Genomic DNA, 25,428 nt, shown 5'->3' on the forward strand with positions numbered 1-25,428 from the left:
CATGTGTGCATATATGTATATGTATATATATATATATATGTGTGTATGCGCATATATAATTATTATTATTATTTTTTTATATTCTTTATGTGTAGGCTTACATATGTATACAGACTCAAACTATATCATTTTCAGTTATTAAACAACAATGACATTATATAAACCAGTTGGGAATAAATGAACTCACATTTAATAAAATAAAATTTGATAAATTTGCCCCAAAGAGTAAAGGTGGCCATACACGAGGCGATTTCGCTCGTTGTGCGATGAACGATTATATCGACAAACGATCGTATGGCGATCGAGTTCCCATACGATATGCCATCCACGGGCAACGATAATTCGGGAAAGATTTTGTCGCATCATTATCGTAAAATACGTACGATCGTACATCTACGTACGATCGAATGTCGTTGACTTCCGCTGCTGGCAATCGTGACATGCGCAGAGAACAATCGTTGAAAGACAAATGTCTGACACTCACACCAACTGGCAGATTTTATCGTTAACCGACCAAAATTTTTAAACCTGGCCGATCGATTTTGGGGACGATAATGTCGGCTCGTTTAGTGGGCCGACGATCGTTCGTACACCACCAACTATACGATAACTTAACGATAGCATCGGATTGTTCGGGAATCGGTCGTTTGTAAGTAAAAAATCGGTCCGTGTATGGCCACCTTTACTAGTAGCAGCTACTTTTTCATGGCTACTAAACACCAGAAAATACCCTGCCATAGACAATACTGAGAGTTGCCTCTGCTAAAACACACATAGAGACAATTATCAGTAAATGACCAGCATTGTCTTTTTTAGTTGCCACTACAAGTAGCTGCTACTAGTAGCTCCATGTGTCTTCACCCTAAAAACAATAGCATGTGGCAGTTTTCAGACTGCTATGTGCCTCGGCATGGATGTCCACTGTCTTTAGGGAATGTCCTCAACCAACCTGAGGTCCAAATTACCTTGGGAATTACCATGTGAATTCAGCCCATCTTGATACCTTAGTACTAAAGTTATGCTTCATTCTATCAGTAGCACTCAATTGACATGGAGCTGGCTTTGTTCTTTAAGCCTCACTGTGAGACTTACATGGGTATTTAACCTTATGCTAACAAGAAAGTGATATAGTTAATAAGTGACAATGCAGTCCTTGGTAGATCACTGGCTTTCCATTTGTAGAACAAAGACCCTACATTTTTAATAGCAGGCATGATAGATACCCTCTGCTCAAGCATCTAATCTGAAAGATGGGTAAGTGGATTTTGCTGCAATGCAGCACTCTCCATTCTGCTAATTGACATAGAGTATATTCTAGACTCCTATTTCTTGTGTCATCATTGTTCATTTTTTTTTTTTTGTTCATCTTGGTTCCTTTTTTTATAGGTTTTGTTTTTGCTTGTTTCTAGGGTTGCCAATTTGTCTATAAAAATACTTGCCTAACAAAGTCTACTATTATTTTACCATTTTAATAAAATTCCCATGTAGTATTATATTTACTGGTAGGGCCTGTAAAATACAGACAGGTGACCACCTTTACAGTATGGGAAATTCAGAGGCAGAGGCCATTTCATCTGAATGAAGTGTTCAGGTACTTTTTTGTTAGCCGTAATGAATACGTTCTCACATTTATACAGAAAGGACATGCATATTGGTTGACGCTGTGGGTTGAAGAATTCTTTATTGCGTTCTTTAAGAATTTGTACTTTTCATAGTGTGATTGGTTTTCTCATGTACTTGAAAAGTCTGTAGCTTTCTTAGGCCTCTCTGCTTGTTTTTATTTGGTAGTGTTTGTGGCAAGCTGTGCTAAAGATCAGTATCCTAAAAATAACTTGGAATAACAGTATGAAATTACATTTGAACTACATGCCTGAGGGAGCTGGTCTGTAGCTGGCACTGCTGAGGTTAGAGTGTACATTTCATTTTGTTACTAAGCACACTGCCTGGGCACTGCTCTTGTTAGATATTTCAGTTTGTGTGTAGATAAAATATTTAGCAATATGATTCTGAGGACAGATACACTAGCTATTTTATCCACTTACTACTTTTTTTCTTTTGATTGAAATTACATTTGAACACACTCTTTTTCTCCTCTTGTGGTCTATTTGGTGACATGCCTGCTGTGTGCTGGCATCAGTTCAGTTGTTATTGTCCATTAATTATATACCACAGATATTGTGTATATAATAAAATCCATTACCTCAGCACTGAAAGACAGCACTGCTAACCATGGCACGAGAGTGCTGCCCACTTAAATAATGTTTATTACGTGCATTAGGGGAAAGTATTTCACACTGGGGATATTTTTTGGCATACTCTTTTTGTGATAATTAGTGTGCCAAAAATGAAGAAAATATCAGCGAAGATCCAACCAGCTATGCTCATTAGGAGCAGATGCAGATAACAGACATCATTAGTGTAATTCTGCAAAAGGAACTAGCCATAGTAAAGGAAAACATAATAAACTGTAGTAGTGGAGTAGTGTAATTCTGGTTGACCCAAAATCCATGAGTTGGGCATGTTTGGGTTGAAATATTGGCAGGCATTTGATTGGAGAAGTACATTTCTTCTTTGCCAATAAAGATTCTCTGTCTTGTAACAAGAGGTATGCACGGAAACAACATATGAAGCAGGAAGATGCAGTTACGGGTTGGGTTCAGGTTGCACAGTGGCATCATTTTGCAGTTTAGGGTTAGGTGTGGGTTGAGTTTTTCCTGACCCAGACATCATTAATGGCAAGCGCTATTAAGTCAATTCAATTAAAAACTATTTTTAAACACATGAACATAACAGTTATCAGTTCACAGTATCAGCACAGCAATACATTCTCCACAGTATGTCCACATAGGTCTGTCAGAGCACAGAAGTGTGGCATCCAAGGTAAGGCTGACAGTCATACCTCTACTTCATTGTCTGCAATGGCATGAGCTGCACAGGAGCTGTTTTCAAGGACATGGATGTATTCATATGTGTTTCGTTAAGGTATATATCACTTTTATTAATAGTCATTTGAATTTGCTCCCAATATAAATTGCTTAAATTTGTCCAATGAAACAGCAATAAACCACAGAAACCATATTTCCTGGAGTTGCCTCTTCCCCTTCCCAAAAAAGGTTGTGCCTAAGGTAGCATGGTGGCTCTGTGGGTAGCACTTTTGTTCTGAACCGTTAGGGTCCTCAGTTTGTTTCCAGCTTGGGCACTTTGTTGGTAGTTTGTATGTTCTCCATGTTTCTGTGTGCGTTTTCTGCCGGAATTCAAGTAAGCCACATCATTTCCCCCAATTTGCCACAGGCAAATAGCTTAAATTGCATAACCACATGAAATTGCCTCTAATTGTGTTTTCAAGCAGTTTTTCATTGAACAGCATTGTGCCCCTTGTGTCATTGAGTTGTTGGAAATTATAATTCAGGAGCAGTGGAGATAAACAGGATGGGCATTCCTTTTATAATATGTTGTGTCATTTTTGCTATAAGATAAAACCAATTAATGTTGGTGATAGCAGATCTCTGTAATAGAAGAAGAGTACATAAAAGCTAAATGGATTATGTGCATTAAAATTCATTGCTATAGATTGAGCAATAAACTGTTCCATAGCAACAGCTTTTAATTTATTTGTAAACTACAGTTACTAGAATAAGACAGATGGGGGAATCTTCCAGAGATGGGCTTTAAACTACAGCTCAGCTGTAGCATTCTGTTTCAGATGGTATGCAAGTGTGGGGTTATTCTTTTTTTTTTAAATCCAATAATTGCTGTATTTTTCTTTATTTTGGCTGCATTACAAAGGGAAGGAATCCTATGGTAAGTATACATGTTATAGTGCTGCTGATTTATTCTAAGGCGTCTTATAAAAATGAAAATCTACAATTTATTAACAAAAATGTATAGTTTTATCACAGTTCTAAAATGGCAATCATCAATTATTTCAGACAGTTAAAGGAGATCATGGGAAACCACTGCTTGGAAGTTTTCATCTGCTCAATTCAATTAGAAATGTCTACTTTTTGATCCCAAAAAAGAGTTGATTTTGCTACAACTACTGAATTTCATTTTGGGATTGGGTATTTGGACAAATCCAAAAATGATGCAGCTGGTATACTCCTAGTCATTTTGCTGTTTTATTAAATACTCCTTCAAAGGAATAGCTCTTGCTGAACTCTGTTTCTATATATTCCAGACAGGGCTGATGTAAGGTACCAGCAGCCCTAGGGCCCATTGGTGGGCCCACACTTCCCCAAGGCATTTGTTATTGAACAACCCTCAACCCGCATGTGAACTTCTATATAATGAGGCAGACAGTGAAGAAATGTCCTGTAGTTACTAAAATAGCCACACTGCACTAATATTTATGGGAGTATATATGTGACAACATGGGATTGCCACAAGAAAAAAAGCATAGAAAGGAACCATGTTGTAGAGCTTTTTGATGATTAAAATTAAGCAGATGCTTCTGTGCTGATGGGCCACCTGTCCTGGTTGGCCTTTGGTAAATGTCCCTTTTGCCCATTTATTAATATGACCCTAATTCCAGAATTCTGAATGTAAAAGTCCTTGTTTTTCTATTGCTTACATATCTGTTACTTATCAGTATCAACACTGTGAAGTAAATTAAGTAATTTCCCCTGAAATATTTAGTGGTGCAGTTAGTTTCTCACATCTACTGATTTTTTCTAGAAATTGGGTAGACTAGTAATTATTTCAGACTTAAAGTGGACCCATCACCCAGACATAAAAAGCTGTATTATAAAAGCCCTTTTCAAATTAAACATGAAACCCAAAATCATTTTTTATTACCACATCCCTACCCATTATAAAAGCATTTAAAAATCCCAGTTGTTAATCATATATTGCCTGCCCTGCCCTGCCCCTATGCCTTAGGCATAGAGGTGGGGCAGACAGTTACTTTCACTTTCAATTCAGAACTTTTTAGATGTTGCTGCTCTCCTCACATTCCCCCTCCCCTCCTCACCATGTAATTATGCAACCAGTGCATGGACATGGGCATGGGGTCCACCCATACTGGCACAGAAATAAAATGTTGGCAGGATGCAATGCCTGCTTTGATAACAGTGTCCACAAAATGGCCCCTGTCTGCTTGCTGCAATTGTGAATTCCAAGGCTGAAGAAAATAACATAACATAACATAATTTATATAGTGTAAGTAAAGTTTATTTTGCTTGACAAACACAATAGAAAACAATTTAGTATTATTTCTTAAGGTGACAGGTCCCCTTTAAAGAGATACTGACACCAGAAATGAAACCTTTTTACATCTATCATAACACTGACTTTGACTGCTATTTATAATTTTGTCATAAAAGTATCGGTCCAATGCTTTTACATCCCTCATGTTCCCCTATGAGGGGGGCTGCCATATTTGTGCAGCAGTAATCAGTTAGCAGTAGAAGCTGTACAGGGACATCCAGGTTGGCAAAACAGTCAGGTTTAGGAAATTCAAATAACAATTACTTACAAAAAAGATTAACATGATTTTTGGGTAACTTTTTCTGTAGATTCATATTTTAAAAAATATTTTTTTCATGTCATTATCACTTTAAGTTGAAACCATAGGTTTACTAACGTGTATACAAAAAAAGTATTGAAGGAGGAACCCGGTTATTAAATATGTAATATGAAGACTAAGGCTTTTTTAATAACCTTCTGTTTTTAATTTTAAAGTGGATTTGAATTTTTTTTTTTAAAAAGTAACACAGAAAAATTGCTGCAACTTTTCCAAGATTTACCATGTATTTAAACGGCTAAAAATCCGAATATGACAATTTGCCTGTTTAAACTTGCAGGCTTTATGTAGAATTCAATAGCAAAGATCCCTTCCCTTGTCTTGAAGTTTTTTCTGTTTTCTTTAAACTTTAGAGATATCTCTGGGGTTTGTCCAAAAATTCAGACTTTTTCAAGTCGGGAGATTTTTTCTGACTTTTCTCACAGCAACTTTTCCTTGCAACTTTTTTTTTAGTAAATATTAGACATTCAGCAAAATGAGTTTGAAAATAAAAAAAAATAGAAATTATAGAATTTTAGTAAATCTGCCCCTTAATGTTTCATATTATTGGACACAGCAAACTATACCTGGTCATAAGGCTGATCAGATACAAGACTATAGTGTAAATTGTGCATTGAAAAAAAAGGGTGGCATATGGGATGCTGAAATAAACTGCTTATTAGTATGTAATCATAATGATATGTTTCCTTTTCGTACCATTGTCATCTCATAAATCTATATGTCAAAATATGAAGAGACACATTTATTTAGTGCAATTTATGTCTGCTACCATATATAATAATTGGGCATTAAACTGACAAGCAGTTGCCATAATGTCATTTACCATGATATTGCATTGTTTAATGAATTTGATAAGCAGCAAAAAAAGAATGACACAGTTTACTTAGTGAACCTTAAAGGAGACTGCAAGTCAAAAATTAAAAAGCATACTGCCCAATAGTCCTCCTATTGTTTAGTAAAAACGCCACACTTTTGGCTCACCTAATCAAATATTTACTCAGTCACACTTACTTCACATTTTCTAGAACAGGCAGCCATCTCTAAAAAGGTATTCTCCCTTCCTTTCCCTCCTTGCTTCATACTGCACATGTGTTTCATTCCCTCCCCCACCCTCCTCTCTGGCAGATCCGCTTCTGGCTGGTGGGCATGTGTAGCTCAGAACAGGAGACAGGATCAATTTACACACATGCTCAGAGAATAGGAAGGCTGCCGCTGGCAGCCTACAGGAAGGACAGAGAGATTTCAGTGATGTCACTGTAGTCTTCACACTGCTGTAGGCTGCCAGCACCATATCTCAGAGAAGCAAGCAGGGATCTGGGAATTTAGATATGCAGTAAGTACTTAAAAAAAATGCCTTTAGACTTACTTTTAATTTATATTAACCTTTCATTGTCCTTTAAGCAACCATATATTCTGCCTAGTCTAGTCAATGGGAGCAGCAGTTCTTAGTTCGGAACAGAAGGCAGAAAGTACTGTGTGACGTCCTGCACAACTATATGGAAGTGTGGAGTACATATTGATACAAGTGCCTTTAATGAAAGTGGTTTTACATGCAACTGACTGTGGGGAAAGTGCAGTGACTTCAACCACACTAAAGGCTCATTAGCTCCTGGTGAGCAGGAGTCTGTACATGGCTACTTGCTTCATCACTCTTACTACTCAGCCTGTTTTTTGGGGTGTGTGGGTCATGATATATCCCATGTAATGACTTAACTGCATTGTGCAATTGTTTTTACCTTTTTAAATTGCACCAAATTAGCAAATATTTTGGATTGAATCAATGTTTAGATAACCCCAAAGGAGAGATGCATGAAGGCACCAAACAGTGTAGTTCCCTTAAAGTTAGAAACACAAGTGGCATAATGTTGTCCAACATGTAAATTAGTGGACACACAGTGGGGCCTGTTAATGTAATGGAAGACATTTCTGGCAGATGTAAATTATATTATCATATGTCACAGTGGTGGTGGTTGTGGGGGGATCTCACCTTTATTATATATTAGTACACTTTAACTGGAATCTAGAGAGCTTCTTATATCTTCTGCTCCGTGTATGGCAGATGCTGTAATGGTTGAAAGAAAGAATAGTACAGTGGCAGGTTGTGGATTTCTAAACTATAATTGTACAGGACTTTTGATTTTGATCGGGCACTCCCTACCAATTTTAACAAACTGGTATTTCCTACCCCAGAGCAGGATATCTAAAGGTGAGAACCATACTGTTGTAGTTGAAAGGTTTTTGCAGAAGCTAGGACTGCCTACATTTTGAGAAAGGCTGCTTCAAAATGTTGTAATCTTTTAATGTAGAGATAAAGTAGTTGCCACCAATAAAATGTCATTCTTTGTAAAAGTATCTAGCAAATTATTTGCTTGGCATAGTAAACCTATTCCTTAGTTTAGTTAGGATATGTTAGGAACCAACATTTATTTTCTCAAATATATTTAATTTCTTGAAGAATCCAATTAAGCATGTTGACCTACACTCTTTAGTCTGTTTCAAGTTTACTTTGTTTGATAGAAGGTGCCTTAGAAACAATGTAAGCATGCTTTCCATTGGTGTTAGAAGATAAAAATTAGTTGTACAATGGTCTTACTGTCAAGGTTAATGGAATTTTAAAATAAACCTAATAACTGTTTGACGCTGTTCTAGCTGGTGGTCATGCTTGGAAATCCTACAAAAAGGACATTACGCCTGTTTTAGGTTTGTCATTTTAGATATATATAGACAGACAATGGACCTGAGCCATGGTTCTTCGGGGCTTATTTATAAAAGTCTGTGTAAAATATTTAATGCCTGAAAAAAAAGTAAATGTGTCTGTTTATAAAACACTGGAGTAGACAAAACATGCAAAATAATGCCAAGTTTTTCTTGTGCAGAATTTCATTACATAAAAGATATATGTCTCCTATTTATAAAAGTCCATTTGCCAAAATCTGTTTTTGTACCTCTCAGAATTTGGTAAGTCAGTTAAAATCATAAAGACTGATATTACACAAAATGTGTAAGTATAAAATGTGATAAGAGTTTGACCTGATTTTTCTATCGCCACCAGTTTAAAACCAAACATAAATAATTCCTCGGATTCAGAGGAAAACATTATAGTCTGCCTGTGACCATTTTCCTTTAAAGGAGAGGGAAAGTAAGACAGTTTATTCCCATAAGATAAGCCACAATAGTGCAAGTTAGAATGCTATATTTATTCTGTAGAATGCTTTACCATATCTGAGTAAACAGCCCTAGAAGCTCCCTCTGTTTGTTTAAAAATTAGCAGCTGCCATTTTAGCTTGGTCTAATGTCACTTCCCTGCCTGCGCGGTGCTGCCTGGAACAGCTCTTAGCTCAGATTACAGCAGGGGTGGGAGGGGGGAGGAGACACATGGGTGGCAAAGGGAGAGAAGAGCATGTGGTGCAGGCTCATGCCTGTGCCCAGGAGGTTTGAGCTGAGAGAAGGAAATCTTATACCAAAGCCCATGTGTATACAATAGAAGGAAATAAATACTGGGCTCGGAACAGCAACACTGTATACATTGGTGTATTTACACAGACCTTTCTGATAATGCTTGTATGGTTCCTTCTCCATAAAACCCCTCAGTCATTAAACCCTTCCCACACCTTTTCTGTGTTGAAGTAATGGATTCCAGGGCTCAGTGTCTGTCTGATTCCATGGTGGATGACACATAGATTCTCTGAAAAGCAGAGGGACTTTCCAAAGTAGAATTAAACTAGTATTCGTTTTAGTATTAGTTTGTAATTGGACACTAGTCTGATACGCCTATTAATGCATGTTTTTTTCATAAGGCTAAAAAAAAATATGCACCATACACTTTGTGTGGCATAAGCCTAAGGGGGGAGGTGAACGAATGGATAATCAAAGCAACTATGTAGGACTGCTAATGGCAGCTATAAACACAAGTGTAGTATACTTATCTGTGTGTTTACCACTGGGAGTAATATAGAGGGCGCTGTGCTATGCCTGCAGTAGTTTTATTTCAGTGCCTGTTCTCTCTCTCTCTCTCTCTCTTTCTTTGTACAATAGAGTTTTACCCTGTGCTTAGGGATTAGATCTTCCTTGTTAAATAAACTTACATAAAGTTGTTAATAGTATGCTGCCTGTTTGTGGAGCCTTGATATGATCTGCAGAAGAAGTACCTTTAAAGAGTGGTGCTGCTTCTCACAGTGTCTGCAGCCATCTTTGCATGTCTGCAACTGCAGTTGCTCTTTGTAAATTTGATTCTAGCCTCACTAGTACTTTGCTTTTACTGTCCAACCATCACCCACTTTTCCACCACTACACACACATACAGAAACCTTAATGCAAGGAGAGGAAAGCCCTGGGTGATGAGGGGTAAAGTGGTACAGAAACAGAAAGAGAGCTTTGCAGAGAATAGGCAATATATAGTTAAGTGGGGGAAGCTGGGTGATTCATGTAAAATACAGTGAGATAGGTAGAAATATGGAGTGTGCTATAAGAGCAGTTTGATTATCATGTCTCTGTTTCTGCCAGAAACACCCAGTTTAGAGGCTCCTTCAAAGTGGCCCCAGTTGGGCCCCACATCTTATAAGACTGGCCCTGCTGGGTCAGCAGGTCTGCATAGGCCCTCATTATGCATCAGCAATTGTTGTTTAAAAGTAAAGGGAAACATAGCAATGAATGTATGCTGAATACAGCAGATGAGAACCTTGAAAGCTATGCTCAGTTTCTTTTATAATTGTAATGCTAAATTAGCTCACTTCTAAGGCAGCTTTAAAGAATACAGAAATTAACATTTTTCTCATTGTCTGCAATTTCAAATTTAGTCTGCATTGGTGAATGGGGTAACTGTATTTAGCAAAGTTATTCTCTGTAGAAGTATGTTACTGAAACTTGATTTAACAAAAAATGTATACAGCCACTACTGAAAAACTAAATTAGCAGTTGTGAGTAGTGATGAGCGAATTTGTCCTGTTTCGATTCGCAGGAAAATTCTCAAAACTACCCCTTTGGAGGATGCAAAATGGGGCCCCATAGCATAGGGTCTTTACTGCAATGTAATGTTGCCTTTCCATAGAGTCCAAAGCATTTGGCAACGTTTTGCCATTTTTCAAATTTAATCCATCTTTTTGTGATTTTCTTTTTCAGCAATCTGGGCAAGTTTGCTCAGTACTGCTAACAGATATATCTAGTCTTTATTCTTTATACTTGTGGGCAAGTATATATATATATATATATATATATATGTATATATATATATATATATATATATATATATACCGTATATACTCGAGTATAAGCCGATCTGAATATAAGCCGAGGTACCTAATTTTACCTAAGAAAACTGGAAAAACGTATTGACTCGAGTATAAGCCTAGGGTGGGAAATGCAGCCGCTACTGCTAAGTTTCAATAATCAAAATAAATACCAATAAAATTACATTAATTGAGGCATCAGTGGGGTATATGTTTTTAAATATTTATTTCAAAGAAAAACAGTAAGTTAGCTCTGTAAGTGGAGAAGAGGGTCAACAAAAACAATATGATATCAACAATGATAACTTAAGAGTACTACACCCCTTAGCTCAATCCTTCAAAACTGTATATAGTTTATATAGAATATAAAGTGCCATGCCTAGCGCAGAATGGGACAGGTGAGGCTGGTAGATGAAGATGAATTTGGGTGCGGGCCAGGGCACTGGAGGGTCTGGTTGCGGGTGGCCTAATTTGCACAAAAAGGACAAAGGGTGCTAGTCTGGAGGGACCCACAGCATCCAACTCAAGTATAAGCCGAGGGTGACTTTTTCAGCACATTTCGTGTGCTGAAAAACTAGGCTTATACTCGAGTATACACAGTATATGTATATATTTAGACTGGTAGAGAGTGTCGGCACGCATAGGATTTCCACAATAAAGCAAAAATAATAAAAGACTTTTAAATACAAACGGTGAGTTTTATTGCTTCCAAAGTTTCAGTCCTGTACTAGGACTTTCGTCAGGGAGTGCAAGACAGCATACATATCAGCGCTTTAAATGCGTTATTTGGCGCCAAGAGATAATGTTGCTAAGCAGCAGTATAAACAAAACAATGTGTAAGTGAATAAAGCAAATAAAGTTAAAAAAATATGTCAAGAGTGTGTACGGTGTCATTATTGTGTCCTTACCCCATAGCAATTCACGGTCGCTTCACATAGACAGTTTGCCGCCCGCCCCTAACCGCCCGTAGGACAGAGACCTGCTCCTGACAAGGCAGGAGTTTGACACAATAGAGAAGACAGTGGGAACGCCGATCGTTGCTAGGTGGCAGTAGGTAGTGGAGACGCTGTACATCGAACAGGCAGTGCTCCTCCTCCTGCAACATTTTAGACCGCTCGCCCCAGGTTCAGCGCTCTCCCATCGCTCCAGTCGTGGACATCAGGGGATAGACATACTCGGTAGTAGCTGAGTAGCTGTGTTTGTCCCCTTGTCCTAATTGGTATATATATATATATATATATATATATATATATATATATATATGTAGATAGATATATTTTCCCACAACTGGCAATAACCAATGATTTCTGACAGCTAGCCATATTCTTCATTTCTCAGGCTGCCACAGCCATGTGACTTGAAAGTAGTTCTAATGTGTAGCTCTGGCCCTTTCTGAAAGCTCAGACTCAGGCACAATGCACTGAGATGGCTGCCTACACATAAATATTACAGCTAAAAAATACATTTGTTAGTTCAAGAAGTGAATATTTTGCTATGTAAATAGTGTAATTTAAAAATAAAAAGTATAAGGTCCCGAAATTCTTACTCTATTCCTTTTCAACAAACATATCTATGTAATTTGTTTCCTTCCCTTTTAATTTCTAAGCTCTTGCTAACCAATTTTTTCTCCTGTTTCATTCTGTGACCAGAGCTTATTAATTTATTGTAAGTTCCCTGTTTTTTATAATATTATTGTACATTGCTACACATCTTCATGTTGCTATATAAAAACAAAAGAGGATAATGATTGATTTTTTTCATATTATAAATTAGAAATAATTAGCAATGAATGCTGGGGATTGATGTTCTGAGCAGGTAACCAATTTTTTCCCTTCCCCTCCTCCGAAGTTCTAGTAATATTTACATTTATATAATTATTTTTCTGACACTTTTGGAAGGAGGTTGGTTTTCATCCAGATCAAATTTTAAAAGAAATTTTTATTTTTAAATAAAATCACACTTGTGTTTTTTCTTGTTATGCATAATGTTTTATCAGTATAAAAGGATTTTCTATGCTTTGAAAGTAGACGGAAACATAGCAATTTATGTTGCATACCACAGATGAAAGCCTTGAAAGCTAGACTCATTTCCATTATATAATCTTAATGCTAAATTAGCTCACTTTTAAGGCAGTTTGAAAGAATACACAGCTAAACATTCTCCGTATTTTCAAAGTTATTGAGTAGTCTGCAGTGGTGAATAAGGGGTATCGTTACTTGTTAGCAACAGTTTATATAGGCTCTAAATCTTTTAATAAGAGCCACTATTGAAGAACTGATTTAGTAGTTTTGGCCTCTATATATCTTTGTAATATTATAAAACCAGTCAACTGGTTTTAAAATGTCGATTTTGTAATTTTAGAAAACAATATTTCTTTGTCCCTTTCTAGACTCTTTACTGCTGGTTCTGGCTCTTGAAACAGTGTAGCCGAAGCTAGATTATTAACTGACCTGTAAAGAAGCGTAGAAGGAATTGTGGGGATTTGAATCTTGGGTGAAGGAAAGCTGTACACTTTTTTCAAAAGGCAAAACCAGCAGTGCCGAAAGGGATAAACAAATACTACTTCCAGTTGCAATTACATTACAAAAAAAAAAAAAATTTTGGGTGAAGTTCCACTTTTGACGTGTTATGTTATGTGTCATAACCAACACCATGGTGTCATGTTTGTAATAAAACACCTCTACTTAAATTATAATTAAGGTTACAGTTATCTGCAGATATAATTGTCAGGTATTTTTTTTAGATTCTTCCCTCAGATCCATAAACATAAAGATCCACTCATTTGGCAAGGTTGCCAAACAAGTGAATCTTTGCCCAACTTGACCACCTACATGCTGGGCAAAATCAAATTGATCCGATCACTTTGTCCCTGGGCAAAAAATTTGATCATAGTGGGTGTCTATGCAGGCCTGTCAGGTGAGGACAACATTAAGACGCCAATATTATTTTCAAACCTGCCTAATGCATATCTGCACACTTTTTGGCCAGATACACAGAAAAGCTGTATTCAACTGCTTAAATTCGTATGTGGCAGGTTAATAAAGATTGGTAAATCATTGTCTGTTTGTTGTTAGGGAAGAGAAATTTGCTTTAATTTTGCTCTATTTACTTAGAGAACAAAGTATTAGCATTAGGCATTACTGATATGCAATATTTAATAACATGTTAAGGTTTGTTGAACAGCTGAAATCATGTTTTTGTTGGACATGATTTGAAAATCCTTTGGAAATTGTTCCAGACTGTGTTGACTGGCAAGTTAGGCAAAAGTCTAGTTTATTTTAAGCTTTCATTTTTGCTTCTCCGATGTTAGTAAAATGTAAAGAAATTAAAAAAATCAATTACAGTATTAATAGAAATACTTTAATTGCTGTAGATCTAATGAAGCACTGCATTTTTATTAGGTATGCTTCTACATGAGTGAATATTAATTTGTGTTGCAAGTGAAGGTGAGCTTTCTGTTCTAAATTAATACAAAATATACTTTTGCTAGATCAAAACAAATAAAATAAAAGCTCTAAATGCTGCGATTTGTACATACTACATTATTTTTATATGAATATGGATTTGCATTAGACGAATTTTTAGAGTGCAAAAAGTAAAATTTATAAATTTTTAAAGAGAAAAATCAAACCAAAAAACTATTGCATTGGTAAATGCTTCCATTCCAATGTCATTGGTACCCAATTAGCATATATTTCTGTTACACCAACTAAAGGAGTCTTTGCTCGCTAAGATAGAGAGGCCAAACTCAAGACCAGAAATTGAGAGATTTATAATAGGTAGATATTTGGGGGCAAAAATTATTTGCTTTCTACTATACATTTGAAAGTCAGGCTTGAAGGCTAATCTGGGTGATATTTAGGTTGAACAGTTATTTGCTATCATAGATGTTCTTGTAACTACTTTATAAATAAATGTTAATAATAATAACTAACTGATACAACAGTATTTTAATATATTTGTGTCTTTGTTATAAGCTAAAAAGGTATTGAACTGCCCCCCCCCCCCCCGAAACCACCCACCCCATTACCACTAAAACAGTTAAAAACAGCACATGGATTTTGTGTGTTCTGTTATCAGAAAAATATACATATGATTATTTAAAAAAAGGTTTGTTTTTACAATGTACCGATCTTAACTCCCCTTTATTTATATAGAAGCAGCAGGTTTACTCATGTGGCACCCATAAGGGCACAAATTAAAATTGTGGCACTTCTGTTGCCTGTTAAATGTAAACAGTTCTTGGGGATCGGCAATAGCAAGATAAAAGGGTAGCTCCCCTTAAAGGTATTGTCATGATTTTCATGTACTTTTTTTTTTCTAAATGACACAGGTTACATTGCAAATAATGCACTCTATCAATTAAAATTTTATTCTTGAACCAGCAAATGTATTTTTTTAGTTGTAATATTGGTGTGTAGGCAGCCATATCACTGCATTGAGTCTGATTCTGAGCTTTCAAAAGAAGCTAGCACTACACAACAGAACCACTTTCAGATACTACTCAATGTACTATCAATACTGTCAAGTTGCAAAACAGGATTTCTCCTGCTTGGGTTCAGTTCTCATATCTACCACTAGCTGTTGGTAGCTAGTGAGCACTTTTACCAATGCAAAAGTTATGAGTTCATTTGATCTCTTCAATGCTGAAACCTTCTACAGCCTTCAGGAAACTTGATTTTAAAATGGTAAGTGGGGTGTCATCATTGCCTTTCATTGTATTTAATGTATTTGGGGCTAAAGATTTCACTACTTCTCACTGTATTTAATGTATTTATGGTGCCACTACCCAATGTCTCACTGTATTTAATGTATTTTGACTGCCACTACTTCTGCCCTCACTGTATAATGTATTTAGGATCCGGAATTATTTTTCACAGAAGTCAATTTACCATTTATTTACCAATATCTACATGCAGTTTAAGTGCGATTAAAGTGCATTCTTTGTGTATATATCTATATGTTCTTTACTGTACAAGTTCATTGAGGTTAATTGCTCATGGGGCAGTTATGGGACAGTGTATTTTAGCTGACAGAGAAATGTCTGAAGCCACCCTCCATTATTGGAAGGCAGTATAGGCAGTTGGCCTGTTTAAAGGGATTCTGTCGTAATTTTTGTGGTGTTCTTTTTAATTCTAAATTACGCTGGTTACATAGCAACCAACAGATGTATTTTTTTAGCTGTAATGTTGGTGTGTAGGCATCAATCCTGAGCTTTCAAAAGGAGCCAGTGCTACACGTAAGAAATGCTTTCTTATTGTTTCTACTTCTCCCATGTAACTGGATGAGTCCCTAGCAGGACTTGGTTTTCTTATTATTGAGTGCTGTTCTGAAATCTACTATGAGTTGCTATCTTGCTACCTTCTCATTGTCGGCTGCTGGGGGGAAAGAGCACAGGTCACATGGCTGTAGCACCCTGGGAAATGAAGAATATGGCTAGCCCAATGTGAAATTTCAAAATTAAATATAAAGAAATCTGTTTGTGTTCTTGACAAATGGATTTCTATGCAGGATTCTGCTCGAGAAGCTCTATTACCTGATGCATTGTGAAAAAAACATGTTTTCCCATTACAGTATTCCTTTAACAATGCGTTAAATTCAGTACAGTACCAGCGGTGATATTAGCCCATGGAGGCACTAGCATTTAAGGCAGCTGAATCCTTTAGCAGAGGTGTCAAGGAGCCGCTATCTTGTTACATTCTGGTACTTTGCATTGGCAGCTGGGAGGGGAGAAGGGGGGGTGATATTACTCCAAAAATCAGAGCACAAGTCACATGCACGTGGCCTCTTGGGAAAGTAAGGGAATGGCTAGTCCCTTCTCAAAATTTAAAATTAAATGTTTTCCTGTGACAGTATTCCTTTAAATATTGTTTGGTATATTGTATAAAAGGCATTCTGAGACCATTTATAATTGGTATTCTTCCATTTTTTGTGCATGTATAGCTAGTGAATACTGTGTATTAATTGTTCTCTGAATGTTCAATTTTGTTTTTTTTTTCTTGTTAGGCTCCGTGTATGAACCAATTAAGAGCTCGGACCTACCCAGGCCAGACCATGAAAGCCTGTGGGAAAAATTAGATCGGTATTATAGGATTGGTAAGTGCGCATGGACTAAATGTTTTTTTAATTAATCCCATTATTCAGAGGATTTTTTTAGTTAAGCTACTGCAGTATCATGCATTCTACACAGAGATACCCTAAAATAAGTGAATGTTTTAATCATGGCTACATATGGCAGCAATCTAAAAGCTAATACAGGAATAGGACTCCTTATCCAGAAACCCATTATTCACAGTTCAGAATTACGGGAAGGCTTTTTCCCATTTGCTCCATTGTAAACAAATAAGCGACCCTTTAAATTAACATCAAGTATGAAGTAGACTGTGTTATTTTGAGACAATTTGTCTTTTTTTTTGTCTTGTGGTTTTTTAAAATTATTTGTACTTTCTGCAGTTTCTAGAGTCCAATTTACCCTAGCAAACAAGTCAGTCTTTTGAATGGGAGACTATAAGGTACATTGGAAAGAATGATTAGTAATGAAAAGTAAAAATAAAATTGTAGCCTCACAGAGCAAATAGTTTTTTTTGTTTTTTTTGACCCCTCATTTAAATGCTTTAAAGGGGCAAAAGAGGATGGCAAATAATTCAAAAACTATAAATAAAAAGATCAATTAATAGGTTTCTAAGAGCAGGACATTTTATGGCCTACATATTTATATAAACCTATTTTGCTTTTTTCGTGAATGTGCTTGTAATTATAAAAAAAAAATCATAAATGCGTTGAATGATTTTAATCACAATTTGCATTATGCCATTCATTTTTGAGCAAGCTGAAAATTACAATGCTGTCGCAACCGCTCAAGCTGAATACTCAGTACCCGGTTCCCACTGACTTCTATAGCATCTCTTGCACTTTTACATTTTTTTAAATAAATTTCAACACACACAATTGTTAGCTTTGATTTTTACAAATCTTGCCAAAATGTATGAATTTGCCTCTTAAAGTTACCTTCAAGGTAAGCTACCCCTAAAACATAATAATGTTTTAGGACTGGGAAGTGCTTGACAAGCATCACAAACTGACAAGTAAATGGAGGACCAAACACCCAAAATCCACCCTGTGTGCCACAGACCTTACAGTCAGCACCAGAAAAAGACTTGAATTTCTGGAGCATTTGAATATAAAAGAATAAATAGTTACAAATTACATTCTCTTGTTTCACCATACTAAATGCAATCAGCTTTCATTGTCTCATAACATTATATCTGCCCATGTAAGGCCAGCTTTAGTTACCACGGATCTTATTGAAACAGCTGATAATTACCGAGAACCTTAGACTGCAATTAAAATCAATTTGAAAGATGTTCTGTTGTTTCATACAATGAGGTATGGAACTACAGTTTAAAACATAGCATATCTGACTTGCAGTAAGGGCAGTCGTTTCTTCCATAATGTTGCCTAGATGTATCTGAAAGGAGTGAATTTAAAGAGTGCAAAAGGCTGTATTCACAGTTACTTAATTATTGCTCATTGACTGAAGTACAGTTAATAAAGGTAACATAGATTTTTATATTTTTGTGTTTGTTTCATGTGCTTTGTCTAATGAATGAAACTTGACTAGAAGAGGTTTTCTGCATTTACAGAAATATCAGGAGTTGACAAACAAACTAGTACTATTCAAATGTGATTATTCTACAGAGCTTATGTATGTATAACTTTATTTATCAAGCGCCACAAGGGTACGCAGCGCTGTACAATCTTACAATATACAAAATTACACACAGGGAGGACAAGTGTTATAATAAATAAGTATAAATACACAGGGAATAGGTGCCATGTGGTATGAGACGCAGTAGGAAGGAGGTCCCTGCCCCGTAGAGCTTACAGACTAAGTTATCTGTTATCTACTATGTAACCTGTGCCATTTAGCCCTATTTCAGTTTGAATAAATACCCCCATGGCTATACAGCAGCTTGCTTATATAAACTATAGTAGTCTTTTCTGAAGCAAACTTTTAGGGCCGTGGCAGATGGGGAGAATAGTTGCCCGCAATGGGGAAATTAGTCGCCGGTGGGATGGTATATGCAGCGCCGCGATTTCCCGAAATCACGGACGTTTTCTCTCAAGGCAATTACAGTCAATTTACATTCAAGCCGGTGGAATGGCATATCAGGGAGAATATTTGCCCGCGACAAGGGAGATTTGTCGTGGGTGACTAGTCTTCTCGTCTGCCACGGCCCTTAGCAGTGAAGGGCAACAGTACATTTATATTATAATTACTTTAAAACACTTTCTCTTTTTTTGTGTGTGTGTAATTGTTCTTTTAAGATTTTTCAACTGTAAAGCAATGCCACTTTAAAAAAATTTTAAGTGCTTTGCAATAAAAATACCACATATAACAGTTCAGTGTAGGATGTATTATTCAGAAAAATGCAAGAATTGGTCTGGAGAATAAAGTGAATAAATCTGCATGGCACTATATACACACTTGAGAATACTCCGTGGTTCACAGCTGACTACAGAAAACCAGATTTTTGGCAGCAAAATAGTCCTAAAGCTCTTCAATTTGAATATAGCACATTCATTTACTGTCGCAGTATTCCTTTTCTTAAAAGCCTGTTTAAATCTACCTGTCAGAGAACCAGTATTTTCAATCAATCTTTTTAAATTAGCGTAAAAGGGAAATTAAAGGACATGAACATCGAAAGTAATCATAATTCAAACAGTGCATTAATTTGCTAATCAGTAAGTCTGGGACAGAAATTATGAAAGTAGTATGATGGAATCATAATTATATAGTGATTATAATGATTAACGTTTATTTTTATCTGACATTTTAATACAACCATGGCATGCACTGTATTTACCTACATGATCATGTTAAGGATTGAACTGTTTCAAGCCAGCTTTGTGTATAGATATTTAAAAGTTACTTATGGGTAATGTTGACAAACTAATTGTATTAATGCCTTTATTCTGTCTATCTGAATTATATTACTTTATTACATTTTTTTTTTAAAAAAATCCTTTTTATACAAGCAGTACACTAAGCTTTAAATAATCTCTGTGCCTGAGAGATGTTGAATTTCATGTTACTGCTTAAGTATAGCCAAATGTGTATTGTACCCAGGCTTAGCGTAAGGGCTTTGAATATAGAGAGGGAGAATATATTCTAGTAGATTAGCTAACAGGTTGCAGTCGTATATACTGTTAGAACTACAGTGAACAAGGGAAATGATTTAAAAAAATTAAGGGTAAACAATAAAATAATTACATTCTGAATCTGGCTTAATAACGGGACATAAATAGGCTTTAGAAAGCCTATTTATTTCCCATTATTAAGCCAGATTAAAATTTTTGTTTGTGATGACATGTTTGACATGTAATGGTATGGAAAGGTTTTTTCCTAAACCAGAGCTAATGTATAAAGTGTGGAAGAAGTGGTGCCTTTACTTGCGTGATAAGTCCTTTAAATGGAATGTCTCACCTCATTTGACCATATTTCATCATTTGCTTGGTTCATTGCTTTGTCCTCCCTGCCGAGTAGAGGACAGCTCAATTTACTTGAAACAGTTGGTGGTAGCAAACTCATGCTGCTTGCTTCCTATTGTTTTATGCTGGGTTTTTCTAAGCCCCTGAACATCCTCACATGTAACTGCAAAGTTGACGTTAAGGATTTCAAACATTTTTGCATAATGATTTGAGGCTGTTGCAAGGTTACATGGAATCCTGTACATGATATTTTTAAAAGATTGCAGTTTTTTTCCTCTTTTGTATGTTAGTACCAAATTAAATTAGTACCAATTAAAAAAAAACTGAAAGTTTAACAGTTACCAGAAAACTGATTTTATAATATCTGTAAAACAGGAAGCTAAGTCAAGAACATGAATTGCTCACTTCTATTTCTAAAAAAAATCACTTCTAACTTTTTGCATCTTATTTCATTTTAGCTAGTGCTGTTTTGATTGCAATACTGCATACTGTTGTAAATCATTTATCTTTTCTTTTTCTACTCAAATTTTTCCATTATTCTAATGCAATTCTATCCAAGATCTTTTATGGGCATCCTATGCACTATTTCACATATTTGAAGGGAAAATTAATAGTAGCAATAGAAAAGCTTAAAGTTGAAAGAAAGGTAAAAACTAAGTGAGCTTTATCAGAAAGGTCTATGTAAATACAGCCATAAGCACTCACAGAAATGCTGCACTGACTTCTCTGAAAAAAAGATTTCTTGTGTCTGTAATTCATGTGCCAGAGACATGCAGCTCTCTCCCCTCTCCTGCTCCCCCCTCCCTCAAGAATGCTAAGAACTGGATCTGAGCCAATCAGCAGGAAGCTGACTCATAGTCACGGTGCATACTGATTCTTCCCCATAATATGTAATAATAAATGAGGACAAAGCTGTAAGCTGTGTAGGGATTAAGGTTGTGTCTGGCTTCCAGACTCAAGGCCCCTTAGTACCAGCAATAGATAATAAGCCCCATACGCACCACCTTTTAGGGTTAAGACACACTGAGGTACTAGTAGCAGCTACAGGAATAGACAATGCTTATAATCTACGGACTGTCTCTATGTGTGATTAGAATAGGTAATTCTCCGTAATCTATATGGCGGGGTATTTTCTGGTGTTTAGTAGCCATGATAGGTAGCTGCTACTAATTAGCTCTGTGTGTCTTCTCCCTTACATAACTGGGCAGAATTTTTTCTTTGCATTTGGGACATGCTGGGATTTATTTGTATTGCATAATCAAAGAATTCCTGTAGGAATGTTGCTTTATGGGTGTTAATAATAACTTGATTATCACAGTTAATACAATTAATCCCTACTAACTGCTTATTTTTTTTTTTAATAAATATTTGTTTTTTTGCTGAAATGTATTTTTCTTTACAGTCAGACTGAGCTGGAATACTTTACAAAACAGAATAGGTTTGTTATCTTATCTAGATCAGTGATGCCTAACAGGCAGCCTAGGGGTTCCATGCAGCCTTCCTTGCTCAGCTGAGTTCCCATGAGTGGTGACCCACTGCTGCAAACATTACATCAAGTGCTTTAAAAATGCAATGTAATAGAAATTGTCACCTTCAATTAAAATTCAGTACAATTAAGCTTTGATTAATAATTACTTGGGTTATGCATTTTGCTGCGCATGTTACGAATAGTTTTATAGAATTTACATAAAGGTAGAGTTGTGTATCATGCTTTTATTTAATTATTTTTGTGATTGTGCAAGCACCAACATGATATTTAATATTCGGCCCTGTGAGATTATTACTTTGGTCCCATTGAGAAGCCGTAAAAAAGGTTGATGCTGTCAGTTTCTGCAGTAGATGCATTCTTTATCAACAAAGTTATCCTTCAGAGGAGAAAACTACAGTGTCTCCTGGCAGCCACTCCCTATTGAACCGAATGGGAAACATGGTGCCTAAAGTAGATGCTATTTCTTTGAAATTGATAATTCTTGTAAAAACAATAATAGGTGCATCCAACTGATGCCCACCATTCTGGTGGCTGGAAGGGGTAAGAGGGTGCCGTACCTTTGTCTACAGTGAAGCTGAAGTTAATGCCAAGTACTAGAAGATTTGAGTAAGGGTAGTTATTTACTGAACAAAAAAAAAGTCTACCTGGTTGTCAGATTTTGGTCTTTTGCCAAAATCATTGTTAAATGCATGGTCACCCCAAGTGGCAATGTAAACAAACTCTTTTGTAAACTCTCTAGAGAACAACAGGCTTGGCTTTAAAAAAAATATTCAGCCTTTATGCTACAGCACATACCCCCCTCTTGAGCTATTCTTGAGATCTGCTTATTAGGCCCATTGACCTTACATCTGTCCATCTTGATATTTATTGGCCGTCATGGGATCATAAGCATGCTTTTTGTTCTGGTTTTGCCACCAAATAGATGTTTAATGCATAGCAAAACATTTTCTAGAAATATTGTCCCTTTAATACACTGGTAAAGCAGGCCTTATTCGCACATAGTTTATTAAAAAGAAGGTAGCAGCATCAAACACTTTTTTCATGTGATTGCAGTATAGCTCTAACTGCTAGAAATAAAAAGATTTTTTTTTTTTTTTTTACATTGCCACTGTACCCTGTGGGAATCTGCAGCTTGATAGGGTTTGATTATAATTAAATAAATTACTTAATTGTAATTGAATTAGATTAGACATGAATGACTTTAAAGAAGACTGTTTAATAATCCTGTCATGTATTGTTTATAGGAATGAGAAACACTCTGTGTAATAGCAAAACTAACAACCAGAACAGAAACTTGTACAAGACGGAAAAATCCAAAAGTCTATAAAGTTCTTTTATATCCAACCCCAGTCATTCTGGAAATCTGATTCTCTACAAACAGAGTTTCAAAGATTAAATTGGAACAAAGCTAATGGTTTGAGACACAGGGTAATTGTGGTGAACTCTGGGTTTGAGGTTTCAGACCCACCCTCATTATCACATTTTCAGGTGACAACTGTCTGACAAGCTACTACTAATTCTTGGTCAAAGCCAGTTGTTAATGTGTCATTATCCTAAGGCTAATGTCCCACAGAGAGATTAGTTGCTGCGATTTTTAAAAAGCGAGTTTCAGTGACAAGTCGCTTCTTTTGTCTCTACATAGAGAAGAATATATATTGCCAGTACCTATGATACTACTTCAGATCACTTATGGTTCCAAATCGCTATGAGACCCTTTTTCGAGTGATTTTACAAAGAAAGCATTGTCATTCAAAGCTATTGGAATCGCTGAAAGTAAAACCCACTGAGTGGGAAGTCGCTGTTATTTCCCCATTGCACTGAATGTAATTTCTAATTGTGGGCGGGGAATATGACACCTGGATTTGTGGGAAATAGTATCACTCCGTTGTTGAAATCTCTAGTAATTGCTTGTTAGGAAAAAATGAGCAACTTGTTGCTGGAACTCTTTTTAAAAATTGCAGCAACTAAATCTCCCTGTGCGACATAAGCCTAAAGGTGATAGCATATTGTACCTATACAGTGAAACTAAGGATGGAACAGCTACACCATGTAGAATAAGTACACATATGGATGGCCGGAGTGCACCTTGTGCTTCCTTGGTCTTTGTAACCATTATAAAGTACGAACTCCTACACACACACATGAAAATTTAAATTTTTTTTGTCATGTCAAAACACTTAACTTGTTTGAAGTATACCTCCTAAATGGAGGGCGATATCAGATGAAGATTAATTGGGATAAGTCTTTTAGTACATGTACTTCTATGTTATCTAAAGGTCCCTGTCAGCTAGTGTCTTCTTCTAGCAGCATGCTTTCCATTCATGGAAATGGAAATCAATATCAGTTTGTCAGGTCATGGTTCTCCAAGAGAGCAGAATATTGCATGGCATCAGGGACAAAAGTAAGCTAAAGCTTCTTGTAAAAACAGATCCTCTAGTGGGTCTTTATGTATACAAAATACAATTTTTTTTAAAGAGACGCTAAACATACCATAAGTAATATGGTATCAAGATCCCCACTGTTGTAAGATCTGTGAAACATTTTTAAGAAAACATATAATTATAACATTTAAATTGTATAACTATCCCAATGTACGTGGTTCTTTTCATGTGACAAACATAACTAATACATTTTTAGCTACCTTAAAATAGTCATATTGCACAAGACATTTTGCAGCCAAAGATTTTTGAAAAACAAGTGGATATAGTGGCTTCATTATTATTTAGCATATTAATATAAAGAATTTTTGTCCAAGTATCAGTGTACATAGTTTTTATGCCTTGCATATAAGATGCCTCCATTTATTAAAGGAGTTGAGCCAAACTTTAAGAAGGCACCAAAATAATTAAGAATATTTATTCTTCAGAAAGTTGTGCTGAAAATTGTCTGCAGCCTTGTGAAAGTGTTAGTTCAGAAAATAGTTGGGGACCTGAATACCACGCCAGCTACAAAAATATGTCTGCCAAAAATAAATGAGCTGTGATTGCAATGAACTTATTCTATTATACTCTATTAGCATTAGCAAGTATATATTCAATGCTGAATTCGCACTTAGCACAGTATTTACCTTCCTGTTGTGGTACACACTTTTGGATCCATTGTTAAGAACTGAAAACTTCCATTATCAATGCAATTGTAAAATGGCTCATTAGATACTTGTAATTCATTAACAATAATACTTGAGTATAAGCCGATCCGAATATAAGCTGAGGTACCTAATTTTACCTAAGAAAATGGAAAAACTTATTGACTTGAGTATAAGCCTAGGGTGGGAAATGCAACCGCTACTGCCAAGTTTCAATAATCAAATAAATAACAGATAAATAAATAATAGATAACTTTAGGGAAAGAAAAATGCTACAGCAGAAGACAAAAGCAAGTTTGGGAAGGCTAAGGAAGCTGCCATACTAATTATCAAGTACTTGGACCCCAGTGTACAAGTCCCACCACAGTACTACAATAGTAGTTACAAGGGCAAAATAATTCTTGATGCTGGACTTAGTACAAATTTAATTTTTGTAAATAACAAGTTATTGTACCACTTACTTACTCTGGCTCGTTGTGCAGATGGATGTGCAGGTGTAACATGCTTGTTGCGCACACCCTCCCTGCCTGCCTCCCTTCCGTGTGTTTGTGCATACCTGGCGACTCCGGCTCATTGTGCAGATCCATCTGCTGATGTAATGTGGCCCCACAACATT

At 36.2% G+C, this 25,428-nt stretch overlaps 1 protein-coding gene across 7 annotated transcripts in view; it reads left to right on the plus strand.

Annotated features, from left to right (window-relative positions):
* The window catches only part of phkb (phosphorylase kinase, beta), a 194,507-nt gene that overhangs the window by 6,439 nt on the left and 162,640 nt on the right, over positions 1-25,428 (plus strand). For 4 of the 7 annotated variants that reach the window (XM_031900821.1, XM_002931669.4, XM_012961646.3 and 1 more), the window contains exons 3-4: positions 3,787-3,801; positions 16,753-16,842. In XM_031900821.1, coding sequence (XP_031756681.1) covers positions 3,787-3,801; positions 16,753-16,842 — 105 coding nt within the window. The remainder of the gene's footprint in view (positions 1-3,786; positions 3,802-16,752; positions 16,843-25,428) is intronic. The other 3 variants (XM_004914060.4, XM_004914059.4, XM_012961648.3) reach the window with 1 other exon arrangement.

Source organism: Xenopus tropicalis, chromosome 4 (genome assembly GCF_000004195.4).
Source record: "Xenopus tropicalis strain Nigerian chromosome 4, UCB_Xtro_10.0, whole genome shotgun sequence".
Lineage (NCBI taxonomy): Eukaryota > Metazoa > Chordata > Amphibia > Anura > Pipidae > Xenopus > Xenopus tropicalis.